This window comes from Pongo abelii, chromosome 15 (genome assembly GCF_028885655.2).
Source record: "Pongo abelii isolate AG06213 chromosome 15, NHGRI_mPonAbe1-v2.0_pri, whole genome shotgun sequence".
In the NCBI taxonomy this organism is placed as follows: domain Eukaryota; kingdom Metazoa; phylum Chordata; class Mammalia; order Primates; family Hominidae; genus Pongo; species Pongo abelii.
In genome coordinates, this window is record NC_072000.2 from 103,638,679 (window position 1) to 103,654,502 (window position 15,824).

The 15,824-nt window shown below is 51.9% G+C and overlaps 1 protein-coding gene across 4 annotated transcripts in view; it reads right to left on the reverse strand.

Annotated features, from left to right (window-relative positions):
* Positions 1-15,824, reverse strand: part of BCL11B (BCL11 transcription factor B) — a 102,159-nt gene that overhangs the window by 52,175 nt on the left and 34,160 nt on the right. For 2 of the 4 annotated variants that reach the window (XM_024232065.3, XM_024232064.3), the window contains exon 3: positions 9,310-9,522. The exons of the other annotated variants lie outside the window; for them this stretch is intronic. In XM_024232065.3, coding sequence (XP_024087833.1) covers positions 9,310-9,522 — 213 coding nt within the window. The remainder of the gene's footprint in view (positions 1-9,309; positions 9,523-15,824) is intronic. 4 annotated transcript variants of the gene reach the window in all.

Here is a 15,824-nt window from a genome sequence, read left to right on the forward strand (position 1 = left end):
ATCGACTTGGTTAAGGCTGGCGTGGGACCACATGCCAAGTCCCTGACTCCCAGTCAGACCCCTAAAACCCAATTTGAGGTGATCCGATGAGAAAATCTTGCCCATGCTCTAGCCCTCTTCTTCAAGGTCAAAACTGCCTTCTGGTGGACTGAGGATCAGTGACTTTGTTTCCCTCTATGTCCAGCCAGGGCTGGAGGAAGCTTGTTGTCAGCAGGCCTCTTCCCAGAAGACACCACATCCACACCTGTCACTGCCCACAGTGGACTGGACCCTCAGCCTCACGTTCCCCAGAGGTAAACCCCTGTAGATCTCCCAACCCTCCAGGCTCCTGTAAGCCCAGCCCTTTAATTTCTTTATTTCGTTTTCTTTCTTTCCCTCCTTCTTTCCTTCCTTTCTTTCTTTCTCTCTTTCTTTCTGCTACAAGTAAACTTTATTTGATGTAATGTAATACAACATTTTCAAGTTTCACAATGAGCATTTGACATAAATAATCATTTAAATTAGGAATATAAGTATGCGCGGTCACTTGAGCAAATTTGCGGTTCAGGGGTTGGTACACGCTTTGTCTGAAAGCTTTTTTCCCCTTTAGGAAAAAGTGGCCCTTCCCTTCGCCTGGTAAGAAGCACTGTCAATTGGAGTTGTAAGAAGTCCATAATCCACCTTGGAATTCCAGCAGATCTGTGAGAGGACAGCTTTCTGTATTCTAGAAAAATAATATTCTCTTTCAGTTCATTCATTTTTCCCCGTGGAAGATACTGGCACTCTCTTCATCTACTGTCTTTCTGTCTCCTTAGCTGCTGCTTATTACATAGAACCATTTTTTAAAAATATAATATCTGCGAAGAGACCTCTTCTGTTCCCTTACGTCCCCTAATGTCTACCATTTTGTGGAGAGGGTAGGGTGGTGGGAGACAGGGGCCAGAATTGCTTAGGCACACATTTGATTTCAGGTACAGAGAACACAAATTCTCCGGAAGGAACCCCATGGGGGTCGGGAGCATTTTCCAAGAGTGGTCCAGGTGACCTTCAATTCACACAATTCGGTTTAACACGGCGCTGCTCCATGCGGATGAACATGTGTATGCCCCATTTCCAGAAGCAGCACCACCTTTCATGGAAAACCCATTACTCTCTCACTTCTTCCACATAACACGCGGTTATGGACCAGCCGTGGGCCCACTGCACCATGGGATAAAATGAGAGTCAAAAACACGCCAATAATCACGTGGATTCCAATGCAGTCAGGCACCACTTGTGCTTCATTCAGGTAAAAATCCTCACAGAAGGTACCCCCCACCTCTCAGCAATGTGACCACAAGGACAAGCTGTCCTCAGGTGGGACGCCTCTCCATCCTGAGATCTGCTCCTGAGCTGTACCATGGCAATAAGTGAGAGAGCACCCGGGCGGCAGCCAATTGATTCATTTTTTTCAAACAGAGAAAGGTGCCATGGGGACATGCAGTTCACATCCACTGAGTGAGAAGACCCTCCATGGGGCACCCCCACCACGGTGAGTTCCTCTAGGGCAAGGACGCTGTCATGCCCATTTCCAGATCCCTCAGTCCAGCCCAGGGTCTGGCACAAGAATGACCAGTGCATGAAGGAAGACCTTCAGGACCCTCCCAGGTACCATATCAGAGTTTGATTTGGTTTTCTACCAGCAGCTCCTTCTCTGTTGTCCACTACAGCCCAATGGGAAGCCGGAGGGGAGAGCTCCAAGTACAGCTGGAGGCTGGCCAGGCCTGAGTCTGAATCTCTGTTTTGAGACTCTCTGTCCAAGTTCTGCTATTTGTGTGCTGTGTGACCCCTGGTGGGTTGTGTGGCCTCTCTGAGCCCCAATATCTTCATAAGCAAAAGGGTTGGGGAGTGCCTCTTCTTGGGAGCGTTACAACAATGAGATGTCATGCCTAGGACTGAGCCAGCCCTTTAGCAAATAGTGGCAAGCCCCAGGAACACTGATGATGTTGGCCCTTCCTCTGCCTTCACTCACACTAAGAAACTGTCCCGGGCAAGTGGCTTTCCAAGAGCTAAGTCATCACTGGGGTGCTGGGTACCCAAGGCCACAGTCTCAAAAGGCTTTCCAGCAGCTCGGCTTTCTCCCTCCTTCCCCTCCCACTGGCCTTTTCCCTCTGATTCCCCCAGGTGCTGGTCATGGGCTGTGGCCACGCCCAGATGGTAGCTGTTCATGGGACCTGCCAGTGGAGGGATGGTAAGCAAGTACTTCAGTGTCCCCATTTTACAGGTGGGGAAACTGAAGATTGGAAACTGAAGTAAGTGGCCAGCCTGGCATCACATACTCACTCCCATTCACTGCAAGGGAAGGACCGAGGATGGCCCCATCTCTAGAGCTTCCCACAATGCCTGCAGTCTAATATGGGTCCACAATGACATTTAACTTCAAACACACATCCATGCCACAGAGCCCCATGGGGACGGGGCAGCCAGCTGTCAAAGCACAACCCCAGAGTCTCAAACCCAGGATGTGTCTGGTGTGCTCCCACTGCAGATAGCAGAGCTGAAGTCCAAGGCACCCAACGTGGGGCTCCTCAACATCAGAGCTCTACCTGCTGCCCAGTCTCATTGCAGGTTTCACACTCAGCCTCATGGTCAGGCAGAAATCAATCTTTAAGTGGCTTCCACTGGGCGACGAATTTCCTTTTCTGATTTTCAATAAAAACTCAAGAGAGGTAGTATGGCCTAGTGGGCAGACCCAGGTATGAGTCAGCTCTGCCACCCACGTGTCATGGCTTCATCCCCACCCTCTGCCTTGATTTCCCCATTTATATAATGAAGGGTTGGAGGAGATGATCTCTTGGGATCCCTGGTCTTGGATTGTTAAAGATTGACTTGACCTCAGGTCACCCGAGAAGAACCCATTTCTGGGCCAGTCCGCTCCACATAGAGGGCAATGCAAGCCTCCTCTGCCACTTTCCGAGTCCCTTTAAAGGAGAACGGGGCTGCCTTGCTCTGAGGTCTCTGATGTCCGTGGCCAGTGCTGCTTCTTCACATCCACTAACTGCTTGAAAGCGCTGCATCCAGCACTGCATTAAAAATTAATTACACATGCTATCTTATTGCCAGTGCATAATGTAATGAGCACCAGCTGTGCTAAACAGCCAAACTCCTTTTTAAGACAGCTATAAAAAAAAAAAGGAAAAAAAGAAAGAAAGAGAGAAACTGCACTTCCAAATGCCTCTCCTGTCAGAGCAGAAAAACAGCAACATCTTGTATGGATTTGAACAGAATTCTTTGATTTAGCTCTGCCTTCAGAACGTCTGAAGGGCCAACTCAGAGAGTGAAATGGAATCTGGCGAGGCTGCAGCGATCTCCACTCAGGGATTTGCTGGGGCCTCTTTTATCTAAGGACAGTCATGCTGGTAGGTGCCCCACCCCCAACAGAGCCACAGTGCAGCCCTTCTGTTGCCCCCAACTCCCCAGCTCCTCTGGCCCTTGCTGATGCTGTAGGAAATATCACTTTCCAGCTACGTGGGACAGGGGACTTTCTGGCATCCACCAAGCCCTGCCACCCTTGGCTACCTCCAGCACTCTCAGAATCAGCTTCCCCCAACTGGGGGACTTGCAGCTCTCCATGGCTTCTCCTGGCACTTCCTCCAGTCACAGAAAGAGGTGTCTGGGTTCTCAAGGCTGGTGGGCATGGACAGCCTCTGCGGCAGTGTGACCTCAAGAAGCAGGCAGGTGCTAGGGTGGAATCAACGGCGCCTGCACGCAGGAAGAGCAACAGCGCTGTGAATGCTGGGTTGCAGATGCTGGAATCACCGGCCCTTGGGCGATGTAGACATTGCAAGGCATACAGATGACTCTCTAAATTTTTAATAACTCCCCTGAAAGCCCTTTTCCTACATCGAGCCAGCCCCCATCAACACTGGGACCTGTCTGGTTAGCCCAGAAGGATCCTAACAACAAACGTTACCTTGCAAAGGGAATCCCATGAGCATGTTTTCCAACCTTCCCACGACGGAGCTCTGCTGTCCACACACGCTCACTCACACGGTTCTTTTTGTATTCACCCCCATACTTACCCCTCCCTCCAGTCTCAGTGGCCGATCTAACGCCCTCCTGGAGTGTCTCTGGCACCCCCTACACCAGAATCAAGGCGGCGCCTCAGCAGGGGCCTGGTGAGGCTACCATCTCTGTCCACATCACCATTTGACTTCCCATGGATCCTCCGGTGTTAATCAAACCCAGTCCAGAATGAAACTACAGCTTGCTTCTTGTTCTGGTATGAAATGTGCAAAGCACAGACCATATCATTAACATAAAACTTCCAGAAATAAGGCCACTTTCCAGGCAGACTGTATTAATTGCATCAGGCTTCCACAGCTAGGGTGGTCTAATCCACGGCGCCCCATTGGACGGCTCTGGTTATAAAACCAACACAAAATGAACACTGGGATATAATTGAAGGAGGAGAAAAGGATAGATTCTATGGTTAAACCCTACTATTTACTTACAGGTATTCTTTTATCTTTATTGTCCCTTTAACCCATGCCAAGAAACCCCAGACTAGTTAAATAACACAGCAAGCACAATTTCAGTAGAAAAGTAAATTGAATTTAACTTTACAAGATTGCCCTGTGATTTCAGCATATACTAATGACTGCAACTGACTCCCTCTATTAAAGCCAAACACTTCCACTTCCCTGAGCTGGGATCCTGTGTGTTCTTGCGTGAGACCTTGAACTTCACCAAGTACACGTCTTAATCACTGTGGCTGATGACCATTTGCAGCTTTTAAATATGCAATGAAGTGTCTCAGTTCCTATTCCACCTCCCAAAGCTGGTACATGATCTGAGCCAGCCAAGAGGCTAAATACTTTTAAGAATGGAAAGCGAGGATCCAGCTTGAAGTGAGACCTGACAGAGTCTCAATGTCGTGAAACCCATTCGGCTCATGCATGGGCTCTAACTTGGACAGGGCTCACTCGGCACATGGCGTTGTTCTCAGCACCTGGCCCGTATGATCTCACACGATCCCCAGAACGACCCTTCAGAGCCTGTCCTATCCTTAGCTCCATTTTATAGATGGGGAAACTGAGGAATGGAGAGGGGAAATGACTACACGGGGCAGAACAGCCTTCACCCCTAAGCAGTCTCATACACTTGACGACCGCTTTCCAATCATGGAAGCCTCAGAACAGGGAAGGGTTCCGGCATGCAGGGCACAAAGCCCAAGATTGTCCAAACCATTCTCAGAATGCCCCACACCCTGCCCTGGGAACCTATCTAGCCTGCCCTGGGAAAATGGGGATGGTAACAGCTCCTGCTCAGCACCATACAAAGATGCTAAGCGGGCCTGGCCACATGAGGGAGCGGCTCAGTCCTCTAGCTGAGTCTCATCTACTTCGGCAACTTCTAAGTAGGGCCAACAGAGGGTTAAGCAAAGCCCTGGGTGAGCCTCTGGCGAGATCAGATTTCTGTGCCACAGAAATTGACCACGTCCAGTAATAAACACTCAGGCTGATCTTTGATAGCATGGCCCCCCCAGTGGCTGCAGGGGCTGCAGCGCTAATGACAGGAAGCCAAGACAGCAGGGCAACCTCCCAGACAGAGCAGGTACCCCCTGCTAGCCCCATGCTGAGTCCACCCACAGCAGCTCCACACTGACCTGTCTCAGAAAATAACACGAGCCTCGTTTTCAAATGTTGCATGCATATACATATACATACATACATGCATTTTTACAGAAGGGGAAACTGAGGCAATGACTTCTTTAGGGCCCCTGGCCAGCTGAAGCAAAGACCAGGATGACAGTCTGAGGCTCTTGACCCCACAGCCACTGTGCCAAATCCTCTATGTGAAATTTCTCAGGGAAGAAATTTCAGTCCCCAGGAATGCCTCGACTCAAAGCCCCACATTCCTTCAGGAGAGTCGAAAAGAGTCAGGTCCCCCGAGTCCCTTCTCCCCACTGCGACCATTGGAAAGAGGCTAGGGTTGGGGTCCCGGGAGGCAGGGCCACCTGGGATGCTGCCAGCCCAGGGTGTGCACAAACACACATACCTGTGTGGTTTTCTCCCCACGTAAAATCACATCCTTCTATAAATAACTGCGGATGCGGTAACAGGCACGCAATTAACCTGTGTGAAACACGTTTACACTGGGGTTCTCTGTATTAATTTGAAGAGATGGGTTCGATGCATCCTGATCCAAAAAGGGACAAAACCAAATAAGGACGGCAGGCCCATTCCATCTTTACAAAGGCCTGCTTCTTCCTAACGGGTTACTGGGAACTTAATGACTCCATTCCAACTACTAATTAAACAGGCACTAAAAACACTTAAGCAAACAGCCCAGTGCCAGGGACACAAACCACAAAGGGACAAAAAACACCAGAATAGGATAGTTTCAGGTATTGAAATTGATCGAGAAACATGGTGCAAGCTGGTGCAAGCCAATGAACTGGGACCGAATGAAAAAAGAGAACTGTACTGGACATGGTGGCAGAGGGCAGGAGTTAAGAGCAGGCCCCTTAGAAGGGTCTCCTGGAGCGGTCCTAGGGACTCAGCCTCCTGCAGTCCCAACCCCAGGAACAGGACACTGCCCTTCCTCACGCCCCTCCCAGAGCACTGCAATCAAGCATTGGTTGCTCACAGGCTCTGAGTCCTGGCAGATCTCAAGGCCTAAAATCTAAAAAGGCCTTTAATGCCAGAAGAAGAGCCAAAACCATAGATGTGGCAGGTGCTGGATGGAGAGCCTGGGATCAAATCCCACCTCCGCCACTCCCTCCCTCCCTCCCTGCTCCTCCTTCCCCTTCTGCAGGTCCCCACTCCCTGTCCTCCCCACTACCAGACTGCAAGCTTCATGAGGGCAGGGACCTGCCTGCCAACTCTTCCTGTGTGTGCACAGTGCTACAAGCTAGGTGCCTTCCAAATGGCTTCAAGCTAAAGAATGAATAAATGGATGGATGGATGAACGGATGGATGGATGGATGGATGCATGGATGGATGGATGGATGGATGCATGGATGGATGGATGGATGGATGGATGGATGGATGGATGGATGGATGGATGGATGGATGGATGGATGGATGCATGGATGGATGGATGGATGGATGGATACATGGATGGATGGATGGATGGATGGATGGATGGATGGATGGATGGATAGACGTGAGCTGTGAGAACTCAACATCTCTGAACATCATTTCCTCATCTGCAAAGTGAGGAGAATAAAGTATTAGGGTTGCTGTGAGGGTTAAATTCAAAAAAGCACACATGCCCAGCACAATGCAGCACATAGCAGGCCCTCCATACACAGTCCTCATAAGGATCCTAGTGGCATGTATGAGGACTTGCCGATGGCAGAGTCCCCCAGAGCCAAGGCAGTGGAAAGCTCATTCGGCCTCCTGTGGATGTCGGCAGAGGCAGCGTGGCTCCACTGGAAGAGGGGTGGCCTTTCAGAAGGCAACCAAAGACAAATCCCAGTTCTGCCACCCTGGCTAGCCACTCTCCCTCCCCAAGCCCTTGCTTCTCCATCTGCAAAATGGGGATGGTAACAGCTCCTGCTCAGCACCATACAAAGATGCTAAGCGGGCCTGGCCACATGAGGGAGCGGCTCAGTCCTCTAGCTGAGTCTCATCTACTTCGGCAACTTCTAAGTAGGGCCAACAGAGGGTTAAGCAAAGCCCTGGGTGAGCCTCTGGCAAGATCAGATTTCTGTGCCACGGAACTTGACCGCGTCCAGTAATAAACACTCAGGCTGATCTTTGATAGCATGGCCCCCCCAGTGGCTGCAGGGGCTGCAGCGCTAATGACAGGAAGCCAAGAGAGCAGGGCAACCTCCCAGACAGAGCAGGCACCCCCTGCTCAGCAAGCAAGCAGGGCCTTCCACGGACTCACAGAACAGATCTACTGAGCCAGGACAGGAGCCCCGAGCACCTGGGGACCAGCACAGCCCAGAAAAGGGAGCCGGCGTCTTTGCAAATGGTTCCGACTCCTTCCCAGGAGATTTTGGGTTTTGCTTTGTGCATTTAAGGCACAAGTCCAGTAAGAAACCAGAACTCCCTCTTGGAAGCCAGATCCTATGATGTCACCACCTGTCACAGCAGGGAGGGTATACTAAAGGCTCCAGGCCACCCTACTAGGGAGCTCTGGAGCCCAGGGAGCTCTGGACCCTGGAGCAGGGGCTGCCTGTGGCCTTTTACAGAGCTGTGGCCATGGTTTTTGCAGAGCTGTGGCTCCATCAGGGACCGCCCATGGGGACAGCTTCAATTAAAAACAAAACCTGCCCAATAAAAATAGTTTTCCTTTCACAACTCAAGTCAAGAGAAAGCCTGCAACACGCCTGGTGACAAGGCAGGGACCAATCAAATCTGACCCAGCTCTGCACCCCCCTTCTCCTTTCCTGCCCGTGCCACAGAAACCAGGCCACGGCTGCTCACCACACGTGTCTGTGTCCGCATCCTGGTTTGCGTGGCCACGGTGCTTTCACACCAGGCCCTGCCGAGATGTTGTGGGGACAGACTTGTGAGAGGGCCCTTTGCCCTTGAATTCCCAGGGACCCCAAGGATTCCCAGAGACCCTAGGCAGAACAAGATCTTGGGTTCCACTTGGGGAGAAGCAGGGCAGGTAGAGGCCAGTTTGTGTCACCACACTGCCCCATCTGCCCATCTGTAGAATGGGCAGCCACACCGCCCGCCCAGGAGAGCAGGATGAGTCGGCACGAACAGCTGTGTCTGGGTCTGGCCCAGAGCTGGACGCACAGCAGGTACTCAGCCCCCGCCCCCCACCCCTCACACGCCCCGCAGTGTTTCACTCCCTGTCGTGGCCACAGCTTTTTAAGAGGCTCCTTTCGAGCCACTCTTTTTCTTTTTCAAAGCTAATGGGCAACATATTCTCCCAAAGAGAAACTCAGCATTTTGGACGGCTCCAGCAATGTACACAGTCAACCAAGGAATCTTCCCCTAGCCTGGTCTTGGCGGGGCAGGGGGTTGTCTGGGGTGGGGGAGGGGGTGGCAGTGGCAAGGGCAGAAGAAAACCTCAGATGTTAAGTGTTATCCAATTAAGCTGTCGCTAAACAACCCAAAGAAGCGGGACTGGGAGGCTGGGGAATGCATTCTGGGAGCAAGACTCTCAGAACGGGTGGGGGCACCGTGGGGGACTCCTGACCAAGGGGCACCGGGCCCTGGCTCATAGTTCAGCGAACATTCTTTACCACTTCCCCTGGCACCCCAAAAAGTCTTCTGGGTGGGAGCTGCCCTTCCTCCCTGGGTCCCCACCTTGCTCCAGCGCTGCCCATGGCACACCCCGCCATCCCGGGGGCCCGCCCCCCACCGCGGCGTCGTCTGTTACCTGACAACTGACACTGGCATCCAAAGGGAGCCTCCGTTTGACCCTCACCCTGAGTCCCGTCACCCGAGACCGGGCGCGCGCTGCAGCACGGCAGGGGGAGGCAGGGCGGGAGAGCGCCCAGGGCACGCAGAGGTGAAGTGATCACGGATGAGTGAGAGTGGGAGGAGACAGCTATGGGGGCCACCGCTGGCAGCTGGGCAGGCCTGCACGGCCCTGGAGAAAAAACAATAGAAAAGACTGGTCAGTCGGGCCCTGGACTGTGTGAGGGGCACGGGGTGGGACGGGGCTCGGGGCGTGGGGCTCGGCTCAGGCCACCCTTCGGGGGTGGGAGGCCCCCAGGGTGCCAGGCCCTGCAGGGAAGGCAATCGGGACACAGGCGAGGGAATGGGCTCGGGGAGGTGGGCAGGAGGCACTGGGGAGGGCCTGGTTTCCACAGCTGCCAGGCTGGGCTGTTGGGGAGGCAGGACCCCGCCTCTGGGGGCCTGGTGCACGGGGCTGGGTGAATGGGGGCTGTCAGGGCCCCACTCTCAGGAAGGACCCCCCACGTGGGGGCCTCTAGAGCAATCAAACAGGTTCCATTTGGGGATTTGTTTCCAAAACTTCAGGCTACCCCTCCCTGGAAGAGCTGGGAAGCTCACAGCCTCCCCTGCTTGCTATATCAGGATGGGCTGTTCCTACAGGCCCGGGACACCTCGGGTCCGCCTCCAGGTGTCTGGGCTCTGTTAGCCTCCTGCCTGGCAGACCACCAGCCGGGGGCTCTCTCCAGCCCCAAGCACTGAGCATGCTGCACCCAAGCCGCAATGCCCTTCAGAAGGCTTTCACACCCCCCCACCATACCCCAAGAAAACCCTGGCGCTGCTCACCCCCTCCTAATGTCTCGGCCTGGCTTGGGAGGCCTCCCGCCATGTGACAGCAAGGACACAGGGCCAGGGCCGGCCCCGCCTCTGCCCAGCCCCACAGCTCGCTCAGCTCCGCAGCAAGGCCTGCATTTGATTTAGCCGTTTATCTTAAATGGCTAAGAGACCACCAGGGCAAAACATTTGTGTGAAGCCCTTGCCAAAACCACAAGTGAAGAAGCCCAAATTCCCTGGGTAAATAATTGAGCAGGGAAGCATCAGAGAGACGAAAAGGAAACGTCAACAAGAGGACGGGCAGCTGGGCCCAGCCGGTTTGCCAGGGAGGCCCAGCACAGGTCTGCACGGGTGGGAGTCTGCCCACTCCAGGGCCCCCACGTGGATTCCGCCATCGCAAGGAGAGCCACAGGACCCTGCAAGCCACCAGGAGCCAGAAGCCTGTCATTCTTCATTGGACTGAACTTCCTAACACACTGACGGGGACTGGGGCTTAGAATACCCATTGCACAGACCAGGAAACTGATGGCGTGACTGCAGAAAACTGCAGACATCAGCAGCCCCATCCAAACCAGAATCAGGGCTCTTTCTCTGTAGCCCTGGTTTCTCTAAAACATGGGTTATCCAGGATCAAGGCATCAGGGCATTTAAGAAGACCCCCTGCTTAGGGAGTGCAAGCTGTCAGTGTCCTGTCAAGAGGTCAAAGCTAACACCAACACTGCTCGGACCCCTCTGAGCCAACAAAGACCTCATACTAGGTGAGGCCTAGGGCCCAGGGTATTTCTGAGCTGGGGATAGCCCTGGAAGGATGTGGCTGAGGAACCAGTAAACAGTTTCAGCCTCAGATGCTGATGGGAAGGCCATGCTAGATTTAGTGCCGTCCCTCAAGGAAGGTCAGGACCTGCCTCCTCCTGGAAGCCTGCCCTAGCCTGAACCTCCCAGCACTGGACACTGCATTTGATCCTGTCCACTGGTGGTCTCAAATCCCTATGTAGGCCTTCCCTGCAGACCACCGAGGGCTCTGGGTCATCCATCGTCATGACAGCCACCTCGCTCAGCAGAGATCCACATTCCACTGGGGGAAAACTGAGGCTCAGGGAGATCTGAGACTGGAACCCAGTTGTGTCCCCGAAGCCCGCAATGCTCTGCTTCCCTCTAGGGCTACAGCTGGGTAAGTGACCAGGGGTCCTGGGATCTCTAGAGCAAGGACCACATAGTGGGCAGAAGTCTGAGATCCCTGGGCTCAATCCAGCCATTGGAAGCTGCAAAGGCCAAACCCAGGCTCTGGTTGCTGGGTTCTAGGTGAGGCCACGACACAGCCAGCACCATTTATCACCACTGCGAAACCAGCAGAAGCACCTCGAGGCCTGGTAAGGGTTGTCCCAGGTGCTAAGGAGCTGACTCTGTCTCCGTGGTGGAAGGAACAGTTGCAGAGCAGGTAGAAAACAGGCATCTGGCCACATCCTTCTCCTGGAAACATCCAACGTGGGGCTCAAGCCAGGGTCTGTAAAGGCGATGTCACACACCACACATTGTTCCCTACATAGGGGTCAGGGGCTAGGCCGCGCTGGACAGGTTTCCCCAGAGTCTCATTAGCAATTCTGACCTTGCTGAAGTCCACCTGCTCCAGGGGCCAGCTCAACTGAGGCAGGGGAGAGGGGCAGCCGGGAGAGGGGCTTCAAATCCCAAGCTCTGCAGGGCCTCTCTGGGGCTCCCAGAGCACCTTCTACCCTGGGAGAGGTTTCCACATGGGGCAGCTTAAACCCAGAGCCCTTCCCAAAGGTGGAACTCAAGAAATCTGAAGCTACTGCAAAAGCCCAAAATGATGAAAGGAGCCACATACTGCATGATTCCATGGATATGAAATGTTCATAAGAGGCAAATCCATGGACACAGAAAGTAGCAGTTGCCAGGGGCTGGGGGGAGCCAGTAGGGGTGTGAGGGGTGGCTAATGGGTACGGAGTTTCTTCGGAGGGTGATGAAAATGCTCGGGACTTAGACAGGAGTGACCGCTGTACGACATTGTGAATAGATTCAAAACCACTGACTGTACACTTTAAAATGGTCAATTGTACATCATGTGACTCTTATCTCAACTTGAAAAATAGCCTCAGTACCTGTCCTAGGCTACCTCCCAGCCCCCATCCTTCCTCAGAGGAGGGGTATTAGCCTTTAAAAGTGCAGCTGGGAAATCCAGAAAGCACTTAAGAAGCTCTTGAGACCTGGGACAGGGTATGCACCCACACACGCACAGAGGAAGCCACCAGAGCTCCCAGGCCACACAGCCTTGAGGACCGAGAGGCATGGATTCAAATTCCTCCTTGGCTGTCTCCTGGCCTCGTGACTGAAGGTGAGTCACTTTCTCAGAGCCTCAGCTCCCTCAACTTTAAAGGAAGGGTCGGGTCAGCCCTGAGCCAGAGCCAGAGATCCAGGAAACACTCACCAAACGGTCACTATCATTCTCTTGCTTTCCATTCTGAAACTTTCCCCACTCCCTACGGTCCTTTCCAAGGCATCATCACTGCCCAGCGAAGAAAGCAAGAGGATGTGCTCTGAACATAGCAAAGCGCCCTACAAAGACCTGCAAGACACTCCCAAAAAAACACTTGCTTTGGAGGTCTATGCACAAAAAAAAAAAAAAAAAAGTCTAAAAATAAGGCCCCTAAAATCCCGCTTCTTAGGCTCCAAAACAGGGCAATGCTAGATAAGCTCATTCTTGATGCCTTCATGGGTTTAAGCATTCCACAGGGGTCCATCACCCGTCTCTCTTCTAGAGGGACTTTGCAGATGCTCCTGCTCCGTTCCTCACACATGCGCACTCACCCAGCGAACACGCCCACCGCCGAGGAGCGTGGAGACACAAAAACGCCTGGAAAAGCCTCATCCCGGTTTTGGGGGGAATTCGAGCCTTTCCCACCCCTGAAGCCTCTAGGGCGTCCCCTCCCAAATAGGAGGATTACAGATTCCATGTTCAGAGCTAGAGAGAGGTGGTCTGGAATACACTATGCAGGAGAAGTGTGTTTTTCTCCCTACTGGTGCCTTTCAACTGATACATTTTTTTAAGCTGAGAACTCCTACTGATAGTGCAGAAATGAGTCATAGATCAAGGAAGGAGACAGCCAGGGAGGCAGCGCGTGTGAGTGAGGGACACTGGCAAGGGAACCTGACAGTCCCCGCGCCCCCTCCCCCCATGCCAAGACATTAATTCTCACAAGTCGGAGAAAATTACTATGCATGAATGCAAAAAGCATGATCAGGAGTAATTAACATGGCTTCATATGCAAATTTTATTAATGCAGAAGTACAAAGTCATTATGCAAATGAAACTTACGTCAACTCTCTTGACAAATATTCATCTCTGAGGCTCAAGTTTCTCCCTTTTTATTTATTTATTTATTTTTCTCTCCCCCCCTCTCTTTTATCTTGGGCTTTTTTTTTCTTTTTTTTTTTTTGGTGGGGGGAAGGACAGCAGGGGGAAGGAGGTGGCGCTGGTGGACGCTACAGCGGTGGCAGCAGCAAGCCACAAGGACTGTTTGACAAGTTTGCAAAGTTGTTTTCCAACCAGAGAAATGTATTCTTGCATTGTTGATTTTGTTTTTCTTTTTTTGGTTGTTGGCAGGTACAAGACAGCTCATAGGAGAAGGGGGAAAAAATTAAAAAAATAAAAAAAAGCTCTGGGCAGCAGGCAGCCAATCAAAACGCCAGAGCCTGTAATGAGGGCGATTGATGGCTGTTTGGCTCTTACTGCAGGGTAATGAACTAGAATCCAGTCTGAGGAGGGGGAAAAATATGAATATTCATGAGACTGTGCTCCTGCCTTTGATGATTAAAGAAATTTTTAATATTCAAATAAGCGCTTGCCAAGTGATTAACAAAGAACAAGCACGCAGAAATATGGAAATGGGAGCCGGGAAAGATTTGAGAGGCGAACGTACTGTGCAGGAAAGGCAGCGCCAAATTTCATAAACAAGATAGGCAGATAACCCAATTCGCACACGGGCAAATAAAAATATTTCTTTCTGATCACTTAAATATTTTGCCAGCTACTTTGTCTTAAGGATGATAGAAAAAAAATGCTATGTATTAAGAGGGTGAGGGGGAAAAGAAATAACGTGAAGTCAAATGCCTGGCTCACATTTAAAAATCATTGTCCTGATCCTAGCTCATCTCCTCCCACCCCAACGGGAAATTAGGATTCTTTTTCCGGTTTGCTACAGAGGGAAGATGGAGGAGAAGCCAGCACAGACTTGAAACTCCAGTGCGTGAGATTCAGGCCTGCCTGTTCTGGGTAGGCACAGGCATGAACTGTGGTCATCTGGCACTTCTAGGCTGGTCCAGAGGGAACTCTGATGTCTAGAGGGGAGGGGATGTGACGCTGGAGAGCTCAGGCCTCCTGGAGGCTCAGGCCCTGGTCTAAACGCAAGGAGAAGATGGTCTTCGGGAGAGCAGGGGGGCACCTCTTGAGAAGCTGAAAGGGCGCAGATCTTCAGCACAGGGCCTGGCCCGGGGATCTTCAGGGCCGTGAGGAAAAGCGCCCTCCACCCATCCCAACGGCTCCAAGAGCTGTCTGCTAAGACTGCATGCTCATATTTTAACAGCTCCACCATGGGTTCACATTGAAGCACATAATAACAGTATTAGCTGGTAAAATGATCCTGCAGTTAAAATACATCTAATTAGCAGCCCATGACATCCATTTTGGCAATTTCCTATTTGAAAGAAGTGGAGTGCAACCTTAAATGAGACAGGCACTGGGTGTTCACCTGACAAGACTGGCCTTCTCATCATTTGTCTTTCTCTCAATCCCTTTTTTTGGGGGGCTGTGGGGGGGGGTGTAGAGGGGGAGTGGCTGAGACAGCAGGAATAGAGAAGAACAATTCTAGGGAGGCTTCTTCGTTTACTCAATTTCAGAGCTACATAGGTCTTTGGGGGTGGGGGTGACTCAAAAAATAAATTCCTTCACTCCACAGGTATTATTTCATTTCTTTTTTTTTTTTTTTTTTTTTTTTTAGCTTTTAATTACCAAGGTCTAGGAACCAGCAATGACTGGAACTTGTTTTCCATTTCATTGTAAAATATATACCAACAATCATCATCATAAAGCAGAAAGGGAAAGCAAAGCATTTAAGTGAACACGCAGGTTACCATGAAAAGCTGCAAGTCTAGGGTGGGTCCCCAAGGCAGGACCAGAGAGGGAGTGGGTGTGCCACGTGGCTCAGCTCACTGCCCCAGAGCATCTGGGGGACCTAGAAATGCCAGGCAGGATGACGGGGCTCCCCAGGCCCCACCTCCCACTCCTGGACTCTCATTCTCCACCAGACAGCACTGTTTTGTCTGGGCACCCGATGGCCATTACAGGTCTCTAGTCCCTTGCTGCCATGGGTTTTGGTTTGGGGGCGAACATGTAGGTGTCCTTGGAAAGAAGAGCAATGAAAAGGGAAAATCAGGTCTCACAAGGGTTTGCACAGCTGTGTTTAAAGAGTTCCTTCGGGGTCATTACACAGGAGACATAAAAACAGTTCAAATCTACGTTTGGCCTTTATGCGGGCGGCCGGCTGAAAGACAGCAGTCCTTGCAGGTGGCTGAGGAGGGTAAGAATTCAAATGCAGGTGAAAGAGCCTGTCCAGCATCCCTCATCAACCATCTAGGCCCTAACGGATCCAG